At 49.6% G+C, this 25,938-nt stretch overlaps 4 protein-coding genes across 4 annotated transcripts; 2 read left to right on the top strand and 2 right to left on the bottom strand.

Moving 5' to 3' along the window:
- Positions 1-2,812: 2,812 nt before the first annotated feature.
- On the top strand, positions 2,813-5,624 carry F5B22DRAFT_636908 (uncharacterized protein; the record flags this gene model as incomplete). Its single annotated transcript, XM_047977357.1, has 3 exons — positions 2,813-3,634; positions 3,688-3,748; positions 3,802-5,624. 3 exons carry the CDS (start codon positions 2,813-2,815, stop codon positions 5,622-5,624), a joined length of 2,706 nt encoding a protein of 901 aa, XP_047830137.1.
- Positions 5,625-5,670: 46 nt separating this feature from the next.
- F5B22DRAFT_219444 (Pyruvate/Phosphoenolpyruvate kinase-like domain-containing protein) lies at positions 5,671-7,082 on the bottom strand. The gene is made up of 4 exons (XM_047969750.1): positions 6,922-7,082; positions 6,632-6,847; positions 5,985-6,572; positions 5,671-5,830 (listed from the first exon to the last, which is right to left on the bottom strand). The coding sequence occupies exons 1-4, from the start codon at positions 6,965-6,967 to the stop codon at positions 5,718-5,720; spliced, it is 963 nt and encodes a 320-aa protein (XP_047830136.1). The 5' UTR covers positions 6,968-7,082; the 3' UTR covers positions 5,671-5,717.
- Positions 7,083-9,205: 2,123 nt separating this feature from the next.
- On the top strand, positions 9,206-10,815 carry F5B22DRAFT_221184 (uncharacterized protein). The gene has a single exon (XM_047969751.1). It carries the CDS (start codon positions 9,781-9,783, stop codon positions 10,540-10,542), a length of 762 nt encoding a protein of 253 aa, XP_047830135.1. The 5' UTR covers positions 9,206-9,780; the 3' UTR covers positions 10,543-10,815.
- A 6,180-nt stretch (positions 10,816-16,995) lies between these two features.
- Positions 16,996-18,567, bottom strand: F5B22DRAFT_636907 (kinase-like domain-containing protein; the record flags this gene model as incomplete). Its single annotated transcript, XM_047977356.1, has 2 exons — positions 16,996-17,807; positions 17,877-18,567. The coding sequence occupies 2 exons, from the start codon at positions 18,565-18,567 to the stop codon at positions 16,996-16,998; spliced, it is 1,503 nt and encodes a 500-aa protein (XP_047830134.1).
- Positions 18,568-25,938: the final 7,371 nt, after the last annotated feature.

Raw genomic sequence — 25,938 nt, 5'->3', positions numbered from 1 at the left:
AGCTTGTGGTCTATGGTAACGCTAGGTAGGCCATTGCCTAGCCACCATCAGGACTTCCCCGCGATGTAGCGAGTTGGGTAAGTGGTGATATGCAGAAAGCAGAATCCCCTACGCAACTACTTTATTCTAGACTGCGGTGCCACCAGCAACGATACCGCATCTGATATGTAATGGGTCAAGAGTGGGTCAGATTTGAGCTATAGTAGGTATGTGAGCAGAGCGCATGGCACTCCCAACTATGCGGCATTAGGCGCCTAGGAAGGGTACGAAACAGAGGGGGAGAGAATATGTTCGAGTTGATGAGAAGACAGGCCAAGCTCGGGCAGATTCGAAACGGTATGTCAAATCTGCCTCGTTGGAGAGCCTTCCAGGCGCTACCTATGAAGAAGAGAGTGCCTGAGACGATGAGACGGGCACCTATGGACGAACTCGATACACCAAGTGTTCCGCAATGCTGAAGGCTTGGCAGTAGCTGTCCACGCGGTGCTTGGATCCCCATGCATTTTTCAGACTAGATATAGCATCTTTCGAGACTTGGCATAACTCCTTGCACGCAAAAAGCTTCGAGTGAGCTGACGGGGTGTTTTCATGACGGGCGATGCTACCAAGATGGCAGTTGATGATGACGTTTACTTTTCCTAGTATCACATTGACGCAATGAGCCAGCTGGACTCCTGGATACCTGTACATTAACAGCATCTGCTTGAAATATACTACTTACCTCCTACTACTACCTGGTACTTACATGGTAGGTAAGTAAGCGTGTAGTATATAGATGTATCTATGTAGGCAGGATACCTACTTAGGTAAGGTACTTCTCATGTACTTGCAGCAGCCACCTGGTACCGAGGGAGGGATTGGCGGCGGCTTCTGAAGATATCGTCATGTGGTATTGATTTGGGTTATGACCAAATGCCGCAGGAGTGAGCACACGCAGGCCCCCCCAGTCGAGGCGTATACATGTACTGTATGCTCAGTAACTGCTAATTAGGTCTACTAGGTATAGTAACGAGGACTCTACCTCTAAGATGGGGACGGCACATCTTGAGCTTCAAAAGCTGTGGCGTAGTGGTACGGTACTGTAGGTGGATAATCCATACCTTTGCCCTACTTTCCCCTACCTACCTTCAAGGGACTGGACAAAGCAGAGGTAAGCTCTGAGGTAAGCAAAGTCGGCTTTTTTTATTTAGATATGGGGTTGGACTTGGCATGGCACTAGTGTTTGACATGTTTACTGCTGAGGCATCTAGAAAGCGTCGACGTAAGCCCGTGCCTCAATCAAACAGGATCATACTTACATAGTAGGTATGCCGCCTACACTCGGCGACCAGATACAGAAGCGCGGTAAAACATTCCGTTGGCGGGATTCGTCCACGGCATTGAGCTGCGGTCTGGTTTGCTCGCTAGACGTCCAGCGACCCTCCCCATCACGTGTAGACAGGTTGGGCTGAGATAGAGCTTACGAATCGCACCTAGCTGGATTCTGCGTTAATCGCCGCGGTGAGTTTCACCATGTAACAACGCCCAAAGGCCAGAAGCCTGTGTCATCGTACACTCCCCATTCCGGTATACTTATCATACAGCAGTATATACCTGGTATATATGTAAGGCGCCGTTATTATTGCCAGGTTCTGCCCGCTCTGGTCATCTGCCGACCGGGTCATCAACCGACATACTTACTTACTATGTATAGGCCAGCATTCGAGATCTCAAATCCCTATTGGTCAGGGCCTGGCTTCAAGACAGAACCCCCATGGTTCGTGCGCGTGGTTCATTGAGTGTCTCGTGGGGTTTCACCACTACTAGAACTACCCACTGTATGTACACACATCAGAATACATCAACTCGACCTACTGAGTATTGGCCTAGCATCGTTGAATCTACTATGGAAGCACCTACGCTCCCTGTTCATAGAGTAGGGCATCACATATATGATAGCCTCCACCAATCACGCTCGGTTTCGAAGAGTAGGGTATCAACGAACCCAATGCTTGCCTGTGTACTTCTTGGCATCCTTTCATTTCCAATTTGAGTAAGAGATCAAGAACCTAGGTATCGTAAAGGCGATTCATCCAACGTACTACCTTGCCACAACAGTCACATCACTCTAGGTATGTCATCTCAGAACAGGTGGTTGAATTCTATATACTAAGCTTTCAAATACGAAAGAGCATTGTCCGCCATGTTAGGTAAACAAGCGGGCACACTACCTAAGACATAACATATATCTAATATACCATCTGAGGTATATATGAGTAGGTACCAAAGCATACAAAACCCTTAACCGAACACATCTACATCACATCTACATACCTAGCATAGGACCGAGTACTTGATCATGCATGCAAGGATCGACTGTACAGCATCCATGTAGTATCGGTGCGCCGAAAGCGCAATTCCACCCTAAGCGACCCGGACCTGAGGTTGGCAGGCACTGACCCATGGCAGCGGCTATGGCCGAGCTTGAATGAGCCTCAATTACTGTCCAGGGCAGGCACGATACCTATTACCTTCCTCCCTACTCAAGTGCCTATCTAGGTACCTAATGTACAGCCGATAGGTCATTGTGTACCTACCTAGGTACTGTAGGTAGGTAGGTTCTCGGCCAGCCATTGCAGACATTGCCGATCATGGGGTTCATCAAGTGAGTTGATGGCTTTGCGTACCTTCGCGGACCTCGTATACGTACGCATACGTATGTGTTGAGAGTGCTCTGGGGTAGCCTTTGCCTTCCATTGCTTCATTGCTGTTGCCATCACTCCCCCTAACTGGGTTTCAGCCACTCCTCATTGCTTCACTGCGTGCTTTGAAAATGGGTCGCCAGGAGGCATCTCCACCCCCCCAGCGCCAACGCGTGCCTCACCACCGTCACCATCGTCATCGCCGCAACCACCGCTCGCCCTTGCAGGCCACGAATTACAGCCAGCCTTTGGACTTGGGAAGGTTTAGCCGACATACCCATGCACCAAGTAGCCGTGTTATTGTGGAGAGTTGGCTGGGGCAACTAACGGCTCCCGCTCCAGTTCCCGCAAAGAGGCTGGCGTCGCCAGAAACTCGAAACCATCTGGTTCACCAGAGCAAACATTTACGTTCCCAAGATAGAGACCAATCTCCCCGCTGCCATCGACGTAGACGTGTAGATCAATTGTGGAGGCCTCACTACATCCCTGCTGTACAAGGCGCTTCACCCCTTCGTCTTCTAGTCCTAGGGGAATCACCCGAGAAATCGAAGCAACAAAAGAAGCGAAAAAGCGGCAATAGCTCATTGATCAGCAGTCTAAGTTCTCGTCAAGAGATTCTAGAGTGGGATAGCACCGAGAACACGTCTAAACATGGAGGGAATACAGGCTTCAAGCGCCTAGATGAAACAGAGGTAGGCACCGTAACCGCCTCATCACTAATGTCTCACGCGAGTTTGGAGGTCCCGATCTTTGAAAAGCGGCCTAGGCGTAAGACAAGGCCGGAAAAGTACGATGCTCGTAAGCCAGAGAGTCAAAAGAGGAAGAATAAAGGGGCGGCTCAACGCGAGCATGAGAGGAGAGGCACCGGGCCGAGGAAGGGAAGGCATCTAGCCGCCGGGAGAAACGTCATGAAAGACTTCACCTCCGGGGCTGTTCTTAGCAATCGAATTACTGTGTGTGTCCTTATCTACGCCGCATGACTTACTATTTCCTCACTGATAATTAGGTCCATCCTAATCTCAAGCCTGGCCTTTTCAACAACAAGCGTATGCCAAAAGAGCATCCCAGTAAGGTTAGCTCCTCAGCAATGCATGTCAGTTGATTAATGTATTGCGAACAGTTGCCGACCTATCTTTTTCGGAAATGCCATTTCCAAGGCACCCTGAGCGAGATGTTTCACGGCACAAAGGACTGTCCAACTCCCAGGTCAGAGAACGTCGACGTGAGAGCCGAGAGCTCGAACAAATCTCTTCGTTTTTTCTACCTGCCTCTGCTGAGTCGATGCCACGTAAGTCAAAGTCGGCCAAACTCAAGGATACTGAAGTATCTCGTAATGAACAGCCGCCCCTCCGAGATTCACTGACGAGTCTATCCTCTCCTACTGCCCAGACTCGAAGCTATCGCCAGGAGTCTGCTCTACCTATAGAAGATTCTGACTCCATCCCAGATACGAAAAGTCACGACCCCGATTGTCGTACAACACCCAGTAAAACAACGTATTTCACGTGGTCGACCAGCCAACAGTCCCCCCAAGCGAGAGGTTGCGTAGGCAATACAGGATCTAGAAAGTCAGGAAGATCTGTGACACCCAATGATATAAGAGAAGCTTTAGCTACCACTGGGGTTTATAGAAAAACCAAGACTAGTTTGCTTGGTGATCTGGACGGTACACGGAAACATGCATTGCTAAAAGTTAGCGAGGCATCATCTGCACGCAATAATATGGCTGTTTATAGAGACGCTTATGAAGGGCACACACTCGACGTAGATCACGAGGCGGCGATGGAGCCCAGATGGGCCGATGACACAGGAGTTGAAATGGCCCAGCTCACTGGTTTAGAGAAACGATGGAACAAAATACTTCCTCCCGAGTGGAAATCACGGAGATTATTAAAGGGACAGACGTCCCCTGTAAACGAGCAGCAACCGGATGTAGTCTCGGATACGTTAACAAGAGAATATCCCTCTGGCTGTCATGAACTTCCACAAGGGGCTTGTGCGAAGACGATGAGAGATCTTCCTTCAGGTCACTCTGTCCACCACGACGGGAATACTGGCTCTAGAGTTGATACACAACGTATAGGTAGAAACACCAGACCGGTATCCCTAGAAACAAATCAGCCCGTTGAAGATGATACGGCCATCGACGAAGATCAAGTTACAACTGTTTCCAGAAATGCGATGCCGCCACCTCCAATACCTCCACCCCGATCCAACTCCCTGCACACTACTGGCTCCAGCCCAGCGCATAACATTAGTTCTTCTATAGGTGCTGAAAGGAACAAGCCACCTGACGCTCTGAGTCAAGAACCATCGGCGCCTTTGGAATTATACATGGTGGCAAGTGAGCACGGTAATTTGGATGGGCAGTCCGAGAGATTGTTTCAACCTATGGATTCAGCGTCCTGGCTACCACAATCGGTACCTTCCGGTGTTAACATCAATGATCGAAATCAGACGTTGTCTAGATTGAGTATGAGGTCACCCATATATGTGAATCAGGGCAAACAGATAGAATCCGAGGAGACGTTGCGTATTCCCTCGCCTGCTGCAACAAGTAAGGGAGAGACCATGGCAGATTTCATCGCGAGAATTGAAAGCGAAGTAGGCGAACCAACTTCGGCTGATGAGCCATACCAGTCAAAGTCGGTTGCAAAGAATCCAAGGTTCTCTGTAGATCAAACAGGGCCAGCCTGCGACACACACAATCAATACCTAACCGTGTCTGATAGGTCGTTGAGGAATTACCACTGTCTCCCAATCGGGACAATAGATGAGCCAATGTTCCAACATGTTTGGGAAACTAGTAATACTCTCTGTTCGGCTGCTGGTATGAGAGAGGAATTCGTGAGAGGTAGTATGGGGGGTCAGGGTGATGATGGCCCTGCCGAGTTTTTAGAAATGTCCGAATTTTGGCGACCTAATCGGTTTTCGCAGTTTTGAGATTATATACATGTCATTCAACCACTATATCCAAATGTGTCGATATATATATCCATTGATGTTTTCAAATTATTAAAAGATGTCCGTCTTGCGCTACTCTGGCTCCTGATCTTTCCATTTGTTCATCAGATTATCGACATCTACCTCGCATCCCCGCGCCTTGGCGACAATGGCTGTGGCTTTGCCTACCACCGGGGCGTCAATCACTACACAACCACTGGAGTCAGTAATTAATTACTTTTTCAGGTAAAAGTTTCAAGGGTTCTGCATATTCCCGAGACACACTGGTGCCCCTAATAGGGATTATGACCTCTAGGAGTGACTAGAACAGGAAGAAAATGACTCCAGTGGTTTACATACTAGCGCCGCCGAGAGTCCAGGCACCTCGACCAGCTCTCGCAGCCTTCTCGTCAGCAATCACGACGCGCACAGCCCACTCGACCTCCTTCTCACTAGGCGCGAACAGGCGCTGTACCATGTCAACCTGCGAGGGGTGAATGCACTGCTTGCCGTTGAATCCCATAGTCTTGCCGCTGCGACACTCCTCCTCTAGACGTGCGAGGCCTTCCTCGCCCTTGTACGAGGTACACACAAGATCAATGGTGCTCGGCAACGAGGCGGCGCGGGCCGCCGTCGCTATCGCAGATCGCGCATACAAGAACTCGGAAAGCGATGGCGTCCGTGTCAGCGACATGTCCAGCGCGAAGTCCTCGGCCGCAAAGATCAGGCCTGATAAGTACGGCGACGCGGCGCAGATAGAAGAGAGGTCCATCACGGCGCGCGCCGACTCAATTAGGGCTATTAGTTTTATGGGGTTCGAGCCTGCGGATGAGTGCCGCCCGGGCGCGAGGTGCCGGAGGGCGTCTGTGACGAAGGTCAAGTCGCTTGCGCTGTTCACCTTTGGTATTACGATAGCGTCGAGTTGGGGCAGCTTTGCGAAGGCGGTCACTTGTAGGGGAGAAATAGTCAGTTCGATATGTTTGATATACGAGGAATGAGGTACGCACGGTCCTCGAGAGCGAAGGGCGTCTCAACGGCATTGATACGGACTGCGAGCTCGCGGATTGTAGAGGGTCGCGACGGGAGATCCGACAGGTGCTCGCGGAGCGCGGTCCGCGCCTGCGGCTTCGCTGATGGCGTCACGGAATCCTCGAGGTCGTAGGTCACGTTGTCGCTGGACAGACTCAGAGATTTTGTCAGCATCCGCGGTGACGAAGCAGGTACTGCATTGTGGTTATTATTGCGACCGTCAACTTTTCGTTTGGGCTGTCTTCCTCAGAGTAGGCGAGTGACATACCGTAGAGCAGCGCGCGCCTCAGTATAGCGCTCGATTTGGAAGCCATCACGACGAATGTCTGCGTGAATCTGCTGTAGATGACGACAAGGAATTGAAGTCATCGACTCATACGGGAAACATCTCAGATGAGTGTCGCAATGGCACCGCTATTGTTATTATCATCCTGTGCGGAGCCAGTGAGTTGTGTAAGCCATCTACGTACTATGTAGGTAGGTAGGCCGACGGCGAAGCTACCCCACGATGCCTTGGCCCTTCTCCGACGGCCGGGGTTAACGGGTTACGGGGCACTAATGCAGGTCTCTAGCTCTCTAGCTGGGGTTTTAGCGGGGTAATCGGGGTAGCTGCTGAGGTACCGGTACGTCTTGGGTAGAAATTGTGATCCGGCTTGTTGGGGACACGGTACGCTACCGTGGCTTAACACGACATTTCGATCATCCAATTGTTCGATATGGCCGTCGTCACTTAATATTCTCGGGTTCGGCATATGAAGCTGATTTGGCGTGCCACACCCGTCATGCTGGAACAAAGCAAAGCGACTCATAGGCCTGGACTGCTGAGTCTGAGGTTTGCGATATTGCACTTCTATCATATATGAGGAGAAGTCTAGCGAAGGAGTACATGTCGAACCTAACAGGATGGTTTCTGGCACACTCGACCGTTATCGAGACCGAAAGGCCGTACCGTACAATCATCCGCCTCCAAACTGAAGAAGGGACCAGGTCCGGGAAATGCCTCTCTCACTTGAGATAAAAAGACCTGATCACTGGGACTGGGTCTCGAATGGGCGGTTGATCAAGGGCTCAATGCAAGGAGATTATATACTCTTCACCAGTCCTATTGTGAGAGATCGCCGAGACACCAAAGTCGAAGCAGATACTGAGACTGTTTCGATGTTATATGTAGATCGGACAAGATGAATCGATAGATATTTAAGTAAGTATTACCCCCCTCATTCAACCCTGCGCCCCTTATAACTTGATGTTTCTCCAGATATCAGAACATTGCATGTGTAGTGAGTACTGACTGAACTCTGATTGTAGATATAACATGAAGCTGGTAAATCTTCACCTTTACCTCGAAAGTATTCCGTGGATCTTTCAGTAAGAGGCTGGCAAGCGGAACGATTAGGACCAAGTTCAGGTAACCTTAACATTCGATCAACACAATAATGTTTTATTTGCTCCCATCCCTCTAGGTATACATATGGGAAAGCAAATCCCACCCGCAGTCGCGAATTGAACATCGTTATTCAAAGATCCTTTCACGAAACATGACACCGAATTGTCATGAGAAATCCATCAGGGACCGAGGAACTCGTACGGGAAATGGTTCTCGTGTTCAAAAGGAACTAAGACAAAACTCTTGAGTTACTCATACGCGTCAGCTTCTTCCTAGAACTAGAGACGTGTTCGGTCTGGACTTTAAAGACCCATGGTAATGATTCATCGGGAATCAAGTCTGGCCATCATGCAGTCAGCTTGCTGCTATTTGTGTTAGTCTTTTTGCGGACACCATATTTAGAAACTGTTGGAACGGACACGGAGACCAACCATTGTCGTCTGATTTCTGAGTCTGGAGATACAGTTTTGATGTAGGGATTTTGATGCCATTCATACCTTGAGAGCTGCGACAAAAACGAATCAGGAAAACTGCCATAACCTATACGAAACCGTGAGATGATCGAAAGGTACTCGGCTGGGAATACCATATCTACTGAGATCTAGAACATAAAGATGCACCTTTCCCCTTGCTCCATGTCTGCGACTGGTTTCATTACACCCGACCTGTATCCGTAACTAAGAGATAGCCGAGTCGCTCAGTCCTCTGGAGACTCCTCTAGGCCCAGATACCATAGCCTAGAACGATATGTAAACCTCCGGGGCTCCTGATTCTAAATATAGTCTTTCAAGACGAAAATACTGCAAAACAATAGCCGAACGCCCGACAATTGTCAACTAATGGCGTTTATGTATGAGTGAGTATCTGACTATTTCTGACTATTCCGGGCAGTTTATCTTGGTACTGCATTTGCCGGATGTGAGCTCACCCAGCTCGAAAACTAATTACATCAACAACAAAATCCTCTCGATGACACGCTATTACTTCTAGCAATATTATATACTACCAGATAGCGGTTGAATCGTATCAGACTAAAAGTTATGACAGCAGCCTTGGCCGTTTCCAGCATCCTCGGCACCTTAACCTATGTATTTTAAGTGGTGCATATTTATACTATGCTGCGTTCACCACCTACCCATCGGTATCCAAATCATGGTTACTGGGCTCGTCTAGACAAGCAATGGCTAAAGTCTAGGCCTGACAGGCTTGTATACGTCGATACCAAAAATAGAGTCTTTGAACCCTAGATTCCTCACAAGCACCCCCAATTGACTTGTGTGTGTGTGAACACCTACAATGGCGGTATTGTCGGCCGTTTTCTATCAGTAAGAGTCATAAGATACTCATGTATCTCCCGTTTAAATCAGCATAACTTGGCATGCAACAGACGATTGGGACGTCGCAGTGAACTAAAAGATGTCTCCTACGGTTCGTGAGAGGACTCGACCCGGGTAAATGGCTCCGGGTATTTAGATGATACGGCCCAGTTCACACCAAACTTCATATACGGAAATTGCGTCTAGATGAGCTTCCGAGGCCTGTTTGCAGAGTAATGTTTCTGTTATGGGTGCTTATCTCTCCCAGCATGCTGGTGACGAGAGAACAAGCTCTATAAATATAGAAGTGATCAGCGACGACGACGACGAGACTTCCCTCGGAAACATGAACAACACAGGAGCATTCTAAGCGCTGAAGAGCATCCTTGCACACAACTCTGTGTTTATCAGCAACACAAACGCCATGCACCGAGGACTGCTAGCCTCTCTCGCCCTTGTGGCCCTTATCCGCGCGGCTCCTATCACGGAGCCTACGAAGACGACGGAAAACTCGGCGGGAGACGTGACAATCGGTGAAAACTATCCGAAGCCCACGTTCATTCTTCTTCCGCCTATCACCGGTCCTATTAAGCCATCGGATAAGCGAGGGACTGAGGTAGAAGAACTTCAAGCAGAAAACCCAGCAGGAGACGTGACGATCGGCGAGCCCTCTTATCCTAAACCCACTTTCATTCTTCTTCCACCCATCACGGGCCCTATCAAGCCATCGGATAAACGAGACGCTGAAGTGAAGGAACGTCAATTCTCTATAGGCGACCCGTCCACCTGGTGGGGAGTTGGTGGTGAAAAGCCTCCTACTCCGACTGAGTCGTCAACTATCGGGACACCGATCACGGGTGGGCTCAACCCGTCGAACAAGCGTCAGACGTTGATCGGTGGTTCGGATCCGACCAAGGCCCGTATCGTCGCTTTGGAGCTTGAATACCAAACACTACTCCACTCGTTCGGCACCACCGGACCCAAGCCCATCCGTGACCGTCTTCAGGCAATCAAGGACGAGCTCCTGCACAAGTATGGTATTACCATCATTGAGTCCCCCGACGGTACTGTGACAACATTTACGCCGGGCAAGCGAGACTTCACCTTACCCGTCGGTTCATTTCCAGGAGGTGCTATGACCCCTGAGGATCCTATTCCAGGTGGCCCGATGGAGCCAAGCAACTGAGTTGAACCCATGGCTGCCGAAATGTTACGCCTAGGCAATGAAGGAAGGCCTGAGTGGAACGTATGAATGGTGAAGAAGGCGACTCGCACGGAGTCAGTGATATGCCTGCTTTGTGGTACCTATGTTGCTTCAACAAACCGTGTTAGCATTATGCTTGCTATTAGTGTCTATCAAGTCGATGTGGGCCGAGTGATAGAGAATGGAACATCTTCCAGTTGAGACTTTCTTCTGCTTGTGATAATTGTGTAAAACATACGACAGCTCATTGGTTTTCTCCATTGAAGGCTGAAGGCGAAGCTCCAATTACGTTCAACACTGATGATTTGATATGAGTATCCAACTCTCCTGACTCGTTCCTGCAGGCACCTCCAACAGCGGCAGCTAGACTAGTATCGCAACTAAAAGGACATGCTTAGCATGGCCGCACAACAAACTTCAAACGCTAGGCGCTTAGGATGATCGTCTGTGTTCTCGGATCATACGTGGAGTCCACGGCTACACGTCAGCCACCTTGCACTCGCAGAGCGGGTCGCACGAGTCAGAAGGATGCAGACGACGGTGCCATCGACCGCGCATATCTTGCAGTTAGCCGCTCTGACTTTACGCAACTTCTGCGGCCGTTTATCACACGATACATCTGCTGTAGGTAACCTGCTTGGAGGCGCCTTCGGAATGAGCGGATACCGGAGCCAGCGTGCGCCCCGTAAATAATTCCGACGGTCGTGAAATGGCCGGCCGAAGTTCACATAGATAGGAGACTAACAAACAGTAGTAGGTCGACACGACGACAACCTGGGCCTGGATCTGGGCCTGGGCCTTGGTCTGGTGTTGGCGCCATTTGGTCAGATCTTAACCACGCTCCTCCAGCAGCACAATACTACTGCTCAATCGCGAAGCGCAAGTGATCGACTTGCGAGTTACGTCCGCAAGGGATGACGAGTCTCATAGTTTGACAAACGGCCTGTGCCACTTTGCTTGGTGATCAACCCTCCAACACGACTCATGAGCTATGTGTGATAACCCTAAAGCCTGGCCTAGTTGCTGCCTATCAGCCCAGATTACCGAATACTGATGATGCTCATCAAAACGGAGGGGTGAACAAAGAAAAACGATCAGGTGTTGTGTATAAGCGGTGACCTAGCGTAAGCTGTAGCACAAGGTTTTACGGATGACGAGGCTACAGGTGAGAAGACTAGCCCAAAAACACGACTTGTCTCTCATTTCAATAGGCGCCGAGGCTGAGACTCAGGGATGACGTTAAATGCCAGCTACTACGAAGGCTTGCGCCTTGTGTTGTCTGTGCTGGGTCAGGCGCAATATCTAGCGCTCCAGACAGTTTCTAATACTAGCCACTTATAACATACCGCAGTCTGTGATAGGTTCTTGTAACGCAAATATCGCCCAGATTCACACATTGTCTTGTTTTGCGTCCCAACAGATCAAGGTGGATGGATGGGGGTCTGATAAACTTCAGCACAACTGACACAAAAACGCGTTCGAATGTCATACACAGACGGGTTATCCCCGAGAAAGACCACTGTCAGCCGTTCGCCGCCACGTACACAGAATAAGAGGCTGAGACGACTCATACTAGCCCTTGAATAAGATCACGAAGTGTTTCTTTGCCTTGCCTGCTAGGCACTGTCCATACTACTCTGTTGGTGATAAGTTGAATTACGGTGCAACACGGTGCTGCCATGTCCACGCGATATGTGCTTAGCAGCGCATGAGCAGCATTCCATTACATCTGCATCTGCAACAAATCAGGTCGTCTTGCTTGTGATTTCAAGGTCTACAATGCGAGTAGAACCCTGTAGACTCGTGGCCTAGATAGTTCTAGACTGAAGCCTATTCAATGCCGAGCTGATGTGCGGAGTCACCAATGCTATGGCCCGAGCTCTCTGCCTTGTGAAAACTTGGAAACCCTTCGGCACATACAGCAGGTAAAGGGGTGTCGGTAGGCAGACATACGAAGTAAAAGCACTTACAGTACGGAAGGGGGGGGGAGGAGATGATGCGCAACATCGACCTTGTCCCCTTGGACCAACGGCTCAACATGCACATGCCTAACTGACAACCCATCAATCTTTGACTGACCTGCGTAAGCTCATGCGTGGAGAAGGGGTGGACCGCCTGTAACAATCAAGTACGGCTCTCCCGAAGGCAGCATTAACAACATGAAGGGCAACAACAACATCATGATCACCAGCAGCACCGTCACCACCCAGTCACCGTGAACAATTACAGCCGCTACCAACGAAACAGTTGGATGCAACTTGTTTTACATAGTACTGTATGGGTGGCAACTCTAACTAGGATGCTCAAATGATGCCATAGCATCAACCTAGCGTAAACTCAAGTTCGTGGCTTGCCTGCCGAGCTGCTCCGTTGTAAGCAGTAGATGTCAATCATCGAGATGACACGCAGTCAAACATGATCAGGTGCCTACATCTAGCATAGGGAAGGAGAACTTGATCATCATCCTACCACCAATACTGTACGTTCTCTTCTGGTGGATCGACACGTCTGGAGTTTACCAGCAACTACTACTACTACTACTAGTCAAATATCACAACTGCTATATGTAGTAGTTGTTATAAGGCGTGGAGCCACAGACCAGCGCCATCACCCATTGATGGTGGTGATGGGAGGAGTAAGCTAGCTCCTCTTGGGCTAAAGAGCAGAATCTCTTGAGTCTCTCTCCTCTTAACTGGCGCCGCAAGTTATGACTTCTCTTATCGGGTGCAACCACGTCACCAGTGCTGCATGTTATCCGCCACCACCGCTACCAACGGCGTACAAATCACTACATAGGACCAAACATTAACGGGGCACGAGGCGCCCACCGAGTCGTATTGTTGTTGATGGCGTATCTAGTATCTGCATATCTACCTAGTACACAACCCATGAGAGCGCATCTGAGCATTGATCAGGCCATAAGGGCACGGTAGTTCAAAGGAGGCATGGGGACATGGAGCATTATAGTAGCCCTATGATGAAAGATCTGAGCCACCACGGCATGGTCATCATCGAGCGCATCGGGGTCGGGCGTTAGTATTCTTAGCAGTCGAGGGTGGCCCGGTGATCGATTATGCCTATTGCATATTTTACTGACAGGGGCGTACTTTGGACGTCCTATTTGACAGCGTTCACGCCGTTATGAGCTTGTTAAGTGGACAGCGCGAGGCAACATGATTGGGCGAAGGCATTTTGAGGCGGATCTGATGTGGGATTCCCGACCTTGGGCTTTGAAATGCAAGTTGAAGGGTAACTAGCTCGCTAGCTTCTCTCTGTTTTTTTTTTTTTTTTTTTTCCTCTTACTAACACACATATTACCACCCTAGCCGCTGCCTTTATCCTCTGGAAGGGAATAGAAAATGGGGGCCGGAAACACGAAGTCCCTTCGTTTTTCACCGCCATGTGTCTAGCAGCCCAATCAGCCACGCGGAAGAGGGTCATCCTCCTTGCTCATGGATAAGGGCAGCCAGCAAGCAGCCCGCCCCCCTTTCACACCCGAAAGCGTCGACACGCATGTGGCATAGGACTCCATCGTCAGCCCAGCCGCGGTGTGATTCGCTCGGCCCTGGAGGTTGCGTCGCCGGTTGAGGAGGGAAAGCAGGAAAGAATAGACGGGGGGTGCCCAGGAACGCCGAGAAAGGCAAGGCTCACTCACCTCTTTTTCGCCCTTCTCTGCCCTTCCTTAGCATCATCGTCGCATTAGCGCAGTGCACTATGAGAACAACGATTCCCACACACCACTGCATCGGGAGCGCACTACTGTATCATTAGGAATGGGGTGTGTGAATTATCTGGGCATGAAAATGGCCCGACGCTATGATTCTTCCTGCGTCCTCTTTACCCTTTCTACATTTCTGTGCATTTCTGATACTGCCGCTCGCTTTAGTGTCGTGTAATATGTTTTGAGTAAGGAGGCATGCGACCTTTAGCACAGGACCTAAGAAAATAACAGATATTTGCATGTTCTGAACAATATCAACGGACTAGGTAGCGTCTAAGCCCGCGTACACATACCTACGCATAGAAACGATGGTACTGTACGTATATTTCGAAATGCCTATTGTTGTACGCGACATCTTGAGCGTGCGCGCTGCTAATGCCGATGCTGCCGTCGCCGCCTACTGCACTGCAACCTTACGCCGCGCAATGAGATTGATGCAGGCGAGTAATAACGGGTTTGTATGAGAGTCCTTGATGGATCGACAAATAACGATCAACTCAAGAGAGGGCTTTGTCGGTGATTAATGAGCACCTGGATCCTTCACTACATGTATGGGTATAGTCCACCATCCCAGCATCAAAAACCGTCGGATCAGTCAAGAAGCCCGTGATCCTCCGGCCAATATTGGTTTCTCGATATAGCATGATATCCTGCAGCCATGGTGGTATCTGGCATCAGTTGTACGCGCGCGTGCGAAGGAGCAGAAGCTGACCCAAGGTGCAGCTAACTGCATCATCTACTAATCTACTACCAAGTTCTGGATAGGTAGGATTCGATTCCCGTAGATTGGTCGCCTGTTATCTACATACATGTACCCTGTATCCATTCATCGAGCTCTACACCACAGCGAAGCTATTACCACCATAAAGCCTGTCTGGGTTTCGACTAGTGATGGCCTTAGAGCCGACTAATCCGCTGCTAACCACAAGTCGTTGTGGCTGTAGGGATAGATGTGATAACTATTTGTATACCAGTAGCATATAACAAGATTGACACACGTAGTCAAAACAATAGACCAGAATGAGCAGCAGTAGCGTACTGTAAAGTATACAAGCAGGATTCTGTCGTCTTCTGATGGGCTCATTTCCGTATTCATCGAAACAAGAAGTTATGGTGGTTCTTATGACTAGATTAGAATGTTACGAGACGAAGGCACCGAATAAACGACCGAAAGTTGAACAGTGTAAAGGTGGGCAGGTAAGGTTGTATTGAACGTATCACACCAATAGACAGCAACGACAAATAACCCGCTCCCCACCTCCACGCAACCTCGAAGTTTTCCCAGCTCTCTGCACCAAGTCAGTTACGCATTCCCTCCAAGTCAGCACCAGCAGGCAACTTGGCAAGAGAAAGGGGAGGGGAGGTGTGGGAAAGGAATTACGCCAAGGCTACTGTAATCAGTCGGTCTAGCGTTGCATTCTGGGACGGTAGTCGGCTGCGGCTCGCTGGCTCGAGATTGGACCGAACGCAGTGAGAAGCATGCAGACACACAGGCCCCAATGCAACATCCTCATGCAATACCAAGGCACTCTGCAAGCCCTGCCTAGGGTGGGTGGAAGTAGGGCGGATGGCTTCGACAGCTACTGGCGAATCAGACGTGTTATCTGAGCTCTCTCTCTTCCCTCTACAGTCGTAGGACGAACTAACATCGTGAGCGATTGAGTTTACGAATCAAACATCTCCTGAGATACCTACTGCGGAGACAGACATGTAAACCGAAAAACTCACACAAGTACATTCACAAGTGGACAAGTTATTCCAGGTAGCTATGTCATACATCAGCGATAGCTCGCTGAAACATTGTATTTGGGCTGTAGTGAAGAGTCTATCCTTTGTGATGGGCATCCTCAACCCAGGGGATCGCTAAGCTCTTTGGCAAAGCGTCCACCACCGTAGAAACGTAACGTAATATGTAGACCGGCGCGCCAACTCATTCCGAGATAATGCTACGCCGTCGATGGGCTATTGACCCGTCTTTCTTCTAATTTCATTTCCCATGACCGAACCCAGTCCAGAGCCTGGGAAGGCTCGTATATCAAAATGGTGATTCAAACACCACCGATCCCCGAATAAACAAGAAAAATAATTGTGTGGTATCGTCCAAACGAAAGTGTCAGGCCCCTGTTCTCTCTAGTTCAGGGCATTGTAGTAGCCAACAGTTGGCAGATTAAACATCAGTAGAAGCAACTCCATCTCCAGTCATATAGCAAAGACTCCATCAATGCCGTATCCTGCGCCATAGAATAATGCCTCGGATATGTCCATTCCTGAAGTGGCAAGAAATAAAGGGAAAGGAGAAGAAAAAGGCATCAACTCTGCGGTCTCCGGGTCATCGTTGATCGATACTATCGAGTATCCCGCCAACTCCACGCTGTAATCAACAAAATGAAAATGTGTGTCAAGGTAAATACAGTGAAACGGTAACAGTTCCAGACTTATTTTCTTTTGAAATCCTTTTGGGGTGGTATCATCCATGAGTGGCTGCCCAGTGTTGAGCAACCTTTTATTAAAACAAGTATTGCGAATAGTGTAACTTTTTGTAGTGTAGGTAAGCCCGATGCAAACGGCCCCTCCATGGAAGTAGATGAACATTCGGCTGTTTCGAGATTCCAAGAAGGCTCCAAGGTCGGAAAGCAGGCAGAGAAAGCAACATAAAGCTAGAGAGTGAACTATCCCGGCGGCAGGACATAAACACTTCAAAAGACTTATTGAAGCTAATAGAAACTTTGAAAGTTGGCCAATAGAGGAAATTGGGCCTGGTGGAAAGGGTTGGGTTGGTGAAAGTGAGGAGCTTGAGCATACCGATTCACCACGTCCCAAAAATAGGGAAGCGTAAATTTGTTCGCAGTGCAGTTGGGTTGGGGGAGACATGGCTCGGGGCAAGGGCTGCAAGCTTGGTAAGTTCCATGGATAGGGCCGGTGTATTGGGGAGTAAAGTCCTGTGGGAACGGCATCTTGGGTTCCTCTGGGTCGAACAGTTGAGGTTCCTGCGTAGCAATCTTCTCATTCTGAATTTCAAAGATCTCGTCGTCGTCCAAATCATCAATGGTCGAGCAACTCGACGTAAGGGAGCCTTCATCCGAAGAACAAACAGACTCCCCATCCGAGTCGGAACCAGCAGGAGAAAGAGGGGCGTCGTAGCTCATGCTATCGACGGTTTCCTCGCAGTTAACGTAATCAGTGGGTTCGGGCGATGCTGGCGGAGTGAGTACCGCTTGTGGTGTCGCCGCAATGGTGAACTGGGAGCAGGCTAATATTCTGTTCCTCAGCTCTGGTAACGTAATTCGTGCATCTGGGTTGCGGGTGAAAATACGGGCCAGGATATCGTTTAGATCGTCAGATAATGGCAAAATGGTCCTCAGGAAATCCTGGCTCCTAGTAAAAGCGCGGTATGTGGAATCCTCAAATGATGCCTGTCGCCACGGATTACGGCCGCACGTTAGGTTTACCAGGATAACACCAAGGCTCCAGACATCATTGGGGGCACAATAATAAAAAGGTCTCCTAGACGACGGATCCATGCATTCTACAGAAAGTATATATCGTTAGTTGAAGTCCATTGACGACACTGGTTTGCGCAACAAAGGATTCCTACCTGGAGACATGTAAAATGTCGAACCGCAGCCGTAGTCCTCGGACCGGTCACTTGCAGTAGCCAAACCAAAGTCGGCCAGCTTCACGGTGTCGCCCTGGTTCGAAACAAGAATATTCTCCGGCTTTAGATCCCTATGGTATATACCCAATGCATGGCAATGCTCAACGGCGTCCAGGATTTGAAGGAAAACACTCTTGACCATGTTGTCCTTACCCACATACTGGCCACACTCCGTTATGTTGTAGAAGAGATCTCCTTCAGAGCAGAACTCCAGAACAACATAGATGCAGTCTGGGTCATCGACAATCTTGTGCATGGACACAACATTGGGGTGAGCAGAAGCTAGGTAGTGCAGTCGAAGTTCCCGGCGTTGGAAATCTAGCTGTCGTCTATCCAGTGGGGATCCATCGGCATTGAATTTGCTGAGTGTCTTGACGGCATATTGGATACTAGTGTTGATGTCGATAGCCAGATACACTACGCCATAGGCACCGGTACCAATAATCTTTACCAATTGTAAACTCTGGCCCAGGAACTTGCCTAGCCTCTCCTCTGGCGCAACCGGAATGTAGCGTTGAGGACAAGTTGGCGGTATCGCGAATGGCTGTTGTAAATAGGTAGGTTTACTGCTGCTGTCGTACAATGGTGATGCCGGGGGCGTAGGATATCCGTATACTGCCGCATTATTCATGGTATCCTGTGGAAAATTGATGGTCCTCTTTTAAATACCCGGCCTTGTGTTTTGCTAAAGAAGAAAGCAGAGACAAACGACAAAACAGGACGATCTATTCTGTACAGAAAGACGTCCTCAAACCAAAACAACCAAAGAAAGGAAATCCGCGGCAAAAAAGTTTCCTGGGTCGTATATCCAAACGTGGTATCCAGGAGGCCAGACAGCTGGGCAGCTCTCGGCGCGTCGGTGGGAGAGAAGGTGAGAGGGAAGAGGGAAGAGGGGGGGAGAGGACAACTTAACAACGGTGAGTTATCATCGGGCTGTCCTGGCGCTGTCGTGATAAGAGTTGAGATGTGTAGGTCTATGGTGAGTTGTAAGGAGCGAGGTGAGTTGTCGTGAAGTTCGTAGTAACACCTCCCAGCATGCAGATGCGGCTGGTGGGAGATTGATGTAGATGTAGATGTAGATAGATATTCGGATATCAACGCTCTCCGTACTAGTGTACCTGCAAAATGGTACTGTATAGGACAAGGGTATGTCTTAGGTCGTTTGGACGGCTCAACCTTTCGCCTTGGGTGAGCGAGTGAGTCGACAGTCCGCGACCGTGTGTGTAATAAACAGCCACTTCACCCACCGTCATCCACATCATCCACCCATGTCTCACACAGACGCTCTCACACACATACCCGCACTATTCTTAAAATTCGATGGCGCTAGCCGTAAAGGCGGCCTGCCTATTCCTGTGGGCACATCTGTGGGGTCACTCGGGTGTACTGTCGCAACGTACTGTACAGATTACACCCAGCTTCTGGTCCAGTTCTGTCCAGTCAAAGGGCGGATAGGGAGGCAGAGGGGAGGCGAGGCAGGGGCCTGTTGAGCAATGGACCCAACTGCTTCTAGGGCGCTCCACTAGAGAAGACGAACGGATGAGCAAGTCAAGATGGGCACTGGCAAGGATAGGGGCAAGGATTGAGGCTTGGTTGCAGGAGTGTACACTAGACTGATTCATTGGCCTACAGCTTCATGGAGCCGGGCGGTATCCAGTACAAGTCCATACGAGAAAATGAGGACAGGGATCGTGTCTGACACACGAAAATAAATTACCCACTCAGACGCTTGCTGTTATTAGTCGAGTGGTGTTGCCTTGGTGTGCGCCAATTCTGGCCACGAGCCATGTTCCAATATCTAATACCACACCCTGCGCGCAACCTGGACTAGCGAACGTCTTGGTGCGGTCATGGTCGCCCTGAAAAAGTTGGACGAGCCACTCAGCCCCTGTCGATGAGCGACGGCCGGCGATGGCGGGCGGAGGATGAGCACTACACTACCTATTCTGCACCACCTACTTACGCGCACTAAGAGGGACTGTACTTAAGTAGCATGTAATTTGTCCGGTCCATAGAAGCAGGACGAAGAGCAGACAGCAAGAGGAAGGAAAGAAGGCGAGAGAGAGAGGGAAGATTACCCAAAAAAAAAAAAAAAAAAAAAAAAAAAAGAGAGAGAGAAAAGGGGGGCAGCGGGTTTGTGACCAGTCGCCATATCCAGGACACACTATGTCTTCAAGAGATTGAATACTGGCAAGTGAGTGGCTGCTGACACTCCACTTCCTGCTCATCTCGTTGATGCAGCCGACAGCCCCGGTGACTCGCATAGTTTTGCTTCTTTGCGTGGCGGTGTTATTACGGCAGTGTAGTGCGTACACCAGTTACACCTAGTATTCTAGGTTTGCCGGGCGCTTGACGGGTTAATACTTCACAAGACTCTAGGTGCTCATCACCACGCGCACGCCTTCATAGCCCTACCAATGCCGGAGCATTACCTGGTTTCGCCCGAACCATTCCTCACCTACAGTACACTATGCAACAACTAATGGAAGATACTACACCACCTACTTGAACGTAAGCTTTCGGGTTTATCGAGGTCTAAGGAGTAGTAGTCTGGGTAGGTAGAGTGGTGTTGCTGCTACTGACTCACAACTGAAGGCACAGCAAGTGTACGATGTTGCCATACTACATGTATCTAAGTAGGTAATAGGTACGTAGTACACAAGTCGGCAGTATCTCCAGCATCAAACAAAGAATTGGCCGTTCTAATTTGATGCTTTGCCCTTCCCTGTGCCTCGTACCTGGATTGCCAGGCAAGATATCATGGTATGCTGTACTTCGTAGGATGCACAAGTGAGGCGAGTTGCCATAGGACGAGGTTCTTGAGACTTGACGCTCTTCAGCCCTTTCACCCCCTAAGGTTTCTGTTGCAATAAATGCCTCGACGTTCAGTCTAGTGCCGATCAAAACAAAATGATCCGCTAATTCTTCTTGTCATGTTGATACATTATGCGAGTGCTGAGTATTTCACGTGGCCACATTTTGTAGATGCAGAAGCTTGTCACTGTCATCATAATTATGATAATTATCATCGTCATTGAGCCGAGGGAGCTAGTAATCGATCTTCAAATTGTCTGCGGAGATCCTTTTGATGGAAGGATTCTACTTTCTTGACCCGCCTTACCCGCCGTCTTCCACGTAAAGCCATCCTACTGTGTAGATTAGCTGGGACTTTCAACTAAGAGAAGTCGGGATGTAAGCAAGCCCAGAGCAGACCCAGAGCAGGCCCAGAGACAGCTCTGTCCAGTTAGCTACGTACCTACAATATTGCGGTACTGTCGATAGTCCAGTTAAAGACATTCCCTCATGGGCCCTCAGCGTGCCGTGTCCGAAATGCCACCTGGGCCATACAGACCCATCGGACCCGTCCCTTCATTCGAGAGCTGAGCCGTGTATACCATCTGCAGTGAATCAATACACGCCTACATTCTCAATACACGTGTAAGTAGTATGAGGCGTAGCGCTTTCGGTCAGCGGCAAAAAGGGCGTCTCTGTTCCTCACACGCTCACGGGGAATGCCAGCCAGGACCACCTGGAACAGGCTTACTTCGTTACGCACTTACGGGCAACGAACCAGTCTGCCAATCCCTGCCTCATGCGGTAAGGTCTGTGCCAGCGAAACTATGTATGAGTACGTCCCAGTGCATACTTCGTAGGGTGGTGGGCGGGAGATGCTGCGTGCAGATGGATGTTTGTATGACCAATGGCACCGACGAGCAGACAGACACCTGATGCTCTGATTTGCCCGTCTGAGTCCCAGCTTCGATATTGCCGTCATTCCAGCCATGTTGTCATTGGCCACCACAGATGAACCGCACCACTATCTCCGACGTGGGGTGGGAATGAGACATGTTCTGGTCTTCCCGCCCGTGTCGCATGCAACAGCCTTGCAAGGAATCACAAATTGGTTTGACAAGCCCACACATCCTGGAGAGAAGTGAGGCTGTACATGCCGGGGGTCGACCGCCAACCCGCGCCCAGGACGGGCGAATGCAGCCAATGGCAGGCCGAGGACTTTTGTGTGAAGGATGCCAATGTATGTGGACCGTTGAGAAGGGGATGGACGGATGCCGCGCCATACTCAGCAGGTGCTGCGTAACGGGAGCTGATTTGATGGAGGTAGTTGAATGAATCACTCGCCAATTCTTGCAGAGCTGGTAGGTGTGAAGACTGACACCAACCTCACCAAACCCGTAGGTAACACATTACGGTCGCAATACCTAGATCTTTCTACAGACAGACAGACAGACAGAGCCATCATCATACTATAGCCCGGCTTGTTTCTGCCTCGTGAGACACTCCCTAAACATCTCGAGACGTCCTTGCCCATGCTGCGATTCTGCTCTAGGTAATGTACGAGATGGCACGCTATTCATGAAGTAGGCAGCGGGCTAATAGTGTTGCTTAATGCTTGAAACTCACCGCCAAATTAGAAAACCGCTCCAATTACTCTTTTCGGCTCTTCCCACATGAACAGCGATACCGTAGTGTAAGTAGCGCCAAGCGTCGGTCATGGTTCGCGGGAATGCTTCGGCGGCGCAGCCATCGCCACTGAGGCGAAAGTGTGTAGAGTCCTTTCGAGCCCTTCCTGATGTTCAATGAGGGACGTAGTGGAAACAATCATGTGCGCATCAAAATTAGATAGATGCTTCTCGAAATACTACAGTGAAGTCGGGCGATCGCCTTCATCACTTTGGTGGGCTTGTGCTTCTCTGCACACCAATTACTTGCGAGTACCAGTACCGTACTCTAGCCATGGTAGCGTCTAAGTCCCAGCTCAAGGAAACGTCCGAGACATCGGACACGCCAATGACTTAGCATATCACGAGGTCGTCCGATTTCTCAGACGGTTCTCAAACTGCGTTCCATTGCACTTCCAACATCAAACGCCCTTGCATAGGCGGCTTAATCGAATCACCGGTATGGGGGCTCTCGGGGCGGGTACCTAAGTCTCGCGTCTCGCCGAAGCCAAGCCTGAGCGCATGATTTTGGTCCGAATCCTTGTGTACTGGTAGGGAGCAAAAGGGAGGGCATTGCCCAAAGGACCGGTATTTGATCGGCAACAGAGGGCGACCAACCAGGATCTTCGCGTAGCAGTGCAGCTTTGAAATTCCATTCTCGACGCTGATCCCGTGTCTACACACACACACGCACACACACACTTTTTCGCTGATTATGGGACGGCGACTGTCGACTGTGTAGGTAGTCGGAGGCCACATATCGTGCGAGAAGAGATTAATTACCGCGTCATGCCGCTGTGCTACGATTGGTGGCGGCCAAGTCCAATCAGAAACGAAACAACCACCGGCGACTGCTAATCTTGGTGACTGGTATGGGTGAGCCGCTGATCGTAAGTACTCGTCACCGGCAATTCTGCGATGTAGTCTAAAAACCCAAGTTTTTGTGACGAGCAATAAACCTCCGGGTCTGTCGGGGGCCCCGCGTGTTCCTCCGCGGGAGATGTGAAATCTCGTCCATGTCACGTTTTCACTCACATTTTTTTTTTCTCTTTCTCCCTTCGCACAGAAAATTGGCACACATCCTCGTGGGATCGTCAGCATCGTTATCAACTGCCCGTTTTGGTTTAGTATTTGACGTCAAGACCCCGGGATTATGGAAGATCTGATTCTTCGGTAGATGTTCCGCCAGTAGTGTGTAATGGAGGTTAGGTAGCGTATTGGCTCGTTTGTGTGAAACGGTTGTGGCAGGCGTATGATAGGCAGAAAGGATTCACTGCCATATATCACAGCGCCTACTATTGTCCATCATCCAGTAGAATGACGCCTACGCATTATTTGCAGTTCTCCGTTCCACGTGATAGGATGAGAAGGGTTAATGCCTTAATTCTGGCTGAATCCGACACTCTACTTACTCTACCTACTGTGTATGGTATCACACAATAAGTAAGATTCGTATCACCTATAACACTGTCATCATATTTGGCTCGGTTGACTTCACTGTCTATGGGTAATTGTGTGCTTGTGCGTGTGTGTGTGTGTGTGTGTGTGTAGGTAAAGATGAATTGCCCCCAGCCATTGTTATACCTGGTTCAATACTACCATTTGATTTGGAGGCTATCTAAGCTACCCTTGAACCTCGTGCGTCCATGACATGCTTACCCAGCCTAGACGCAGACGCTGATGCTGATGCTGATGTGAGAATCTGATCTCTTCCTGCTGTATATATGTGCTTACACATTGGGATGCAGATCGGACGATAGAAGGGTAGCACATTCGGCTAGGTATCAAACATGCTCTGCAGTATGTACACTAAATGGCGTTGATCGGTCAGTCTGATCGGTCCTCCGTAAGGGCACGAGGCCGTTACGCCCTCCACTCAAACACAATCGAGATGCTGCAAAATTGAGTTTCGATATGACAACACCGTGCAGGAGGTCATTGTTTCCAGATGCTCATTGGTTTCTAGCGAACATCCACCCTATTGGAGTTAGGAGCCCTTTGTCTCTAATCATGGTTTTATTCATGTTTCTCTGTCCAATGCTACGACTGTCTATCGTAGAGGAATATGTAGGAATATGTATTATTATGTGCCTTGTCCAACCCGAGGGAATGACGCAGAACCTGCCTGATCCGCCAGTTCCCGGGACGAGATCTGACATGTCTGTCTTCTTCGGCTATCCGCATATAGTATCCATAGACCTCCAAAATTCTAGGGTGCCGTTAGCGGCTTAGATTTGATATAGAGCAGAGCGGATGATTCGGCAGCATAGTATGTAGATGGTATCAAGCGCCTTGCCTTCCAATCAACTGCCGCGCGCTAGGGAGACGACTTACAGCTACAGCCTCAATGCCTCACTGTACATGTCTTGGGATAGATGATAACACCGGGGTTTCAGTCATGCGTGATACTCTCGACGGCCTAAGACTGCTTTCACGCATCTCAGAGCACCTCATCAAGACTTAGATATTTCACATCACTGGCTATTCTCACTATCCCGGTCCAGGCTTGGCTAAGACGGATCATACCTAATCGTCGACATGTATGTACACTTAGTGAATGCTAATTAGACATGACATCGACGGTATCTCAGGTGTAACCTCTAGTCGTGCTGGCATAGAGTAATCCGATTTCTGTTTGTTTGTGCGTCCTACAAGCTGGCTTGGGAGGTTGCACGCGTGTCACTACTACTGAAAATCTATTCTTACGTCGATTGGGAGACGCTAGGCAGCAATCCGTCCGATCAATATACCAAATGTGCGGACGAACCCCTCACGCGAAGGTGGTATCGGCCTCTCGTTTACTTTCGATATTACTCGTTGATAGAGAACACGATAGGGACACCATACATGGAGCAACGTCCACCTTGGTCGGAAATAAAGGGGCAGGTTAAGGGCGGCGTATGAGAAAAGCTTAGTATGTCTTACAGCTTCCCGCTCACGGCTCCCGGCAGGCCCCCATCTGCGTTTCTTGTGGCGATCCCCTCCCAAGCCACTTTCCACTCGCCACTCGACGATATATGTTGTGCATCCGTGTGAACGGATAACTGCACTGGTTGCAGCGTAGGGTGCCGAAACAGACGTGCTGGTCCTGCAGTTCTGGTCTCGCCCTAAGCGGCACGCTCAAGCCTAGAACAATATTTCCGCCAAAGAAGCGGATCAGTATTCAGCCTCGTGTTAATGCACAGGAGGGTATCCCGGAGGCTGACGACATCCTCGGCTCTATATACTCCTGCGTCAGCTGTGTGTAGGCCAACAATTAACGAAGGGCTCTAGTGTTCCAGCTCGTCACTCATCGATAAATATCCCTAGTTAATGGAATACCCCTGTTGACTTTCATTTATCGGGAACGGCGTCATTGAGTACCTTGTTGTTAATACATTCTGGACCCTAGATCTTCAGCTCACTTACCTACCAGAATATTCGGCGCAGCATTCCTGGCTTTCAGGCATTTCGTGGGGATGACAAAATGAAAATACTCAGTCGACGAGCCCCGGATTACCTTAACGGTACCTGCGCCGAGGGACCGATACCTGCATCAAAGTGAC

The sequence above is a fragment of the Xylaria bambusicola genome (genome assembly GCF_022495145.1).
Source record: "Xylaria bambusicola strain CBS 139988 unplaced genomic scaffold F5B22scaffold_25, whole genome shotgun sequence".
NCBI lineage: Eukaryota > Fungi > Ascomycota > Sordariomycetes > Xylariales > Xylariaceae > Xylaria > Xylaria bambusicola.
This window is presented reverse-complemented; position numbering and strand designations above follow the sequence as displayed.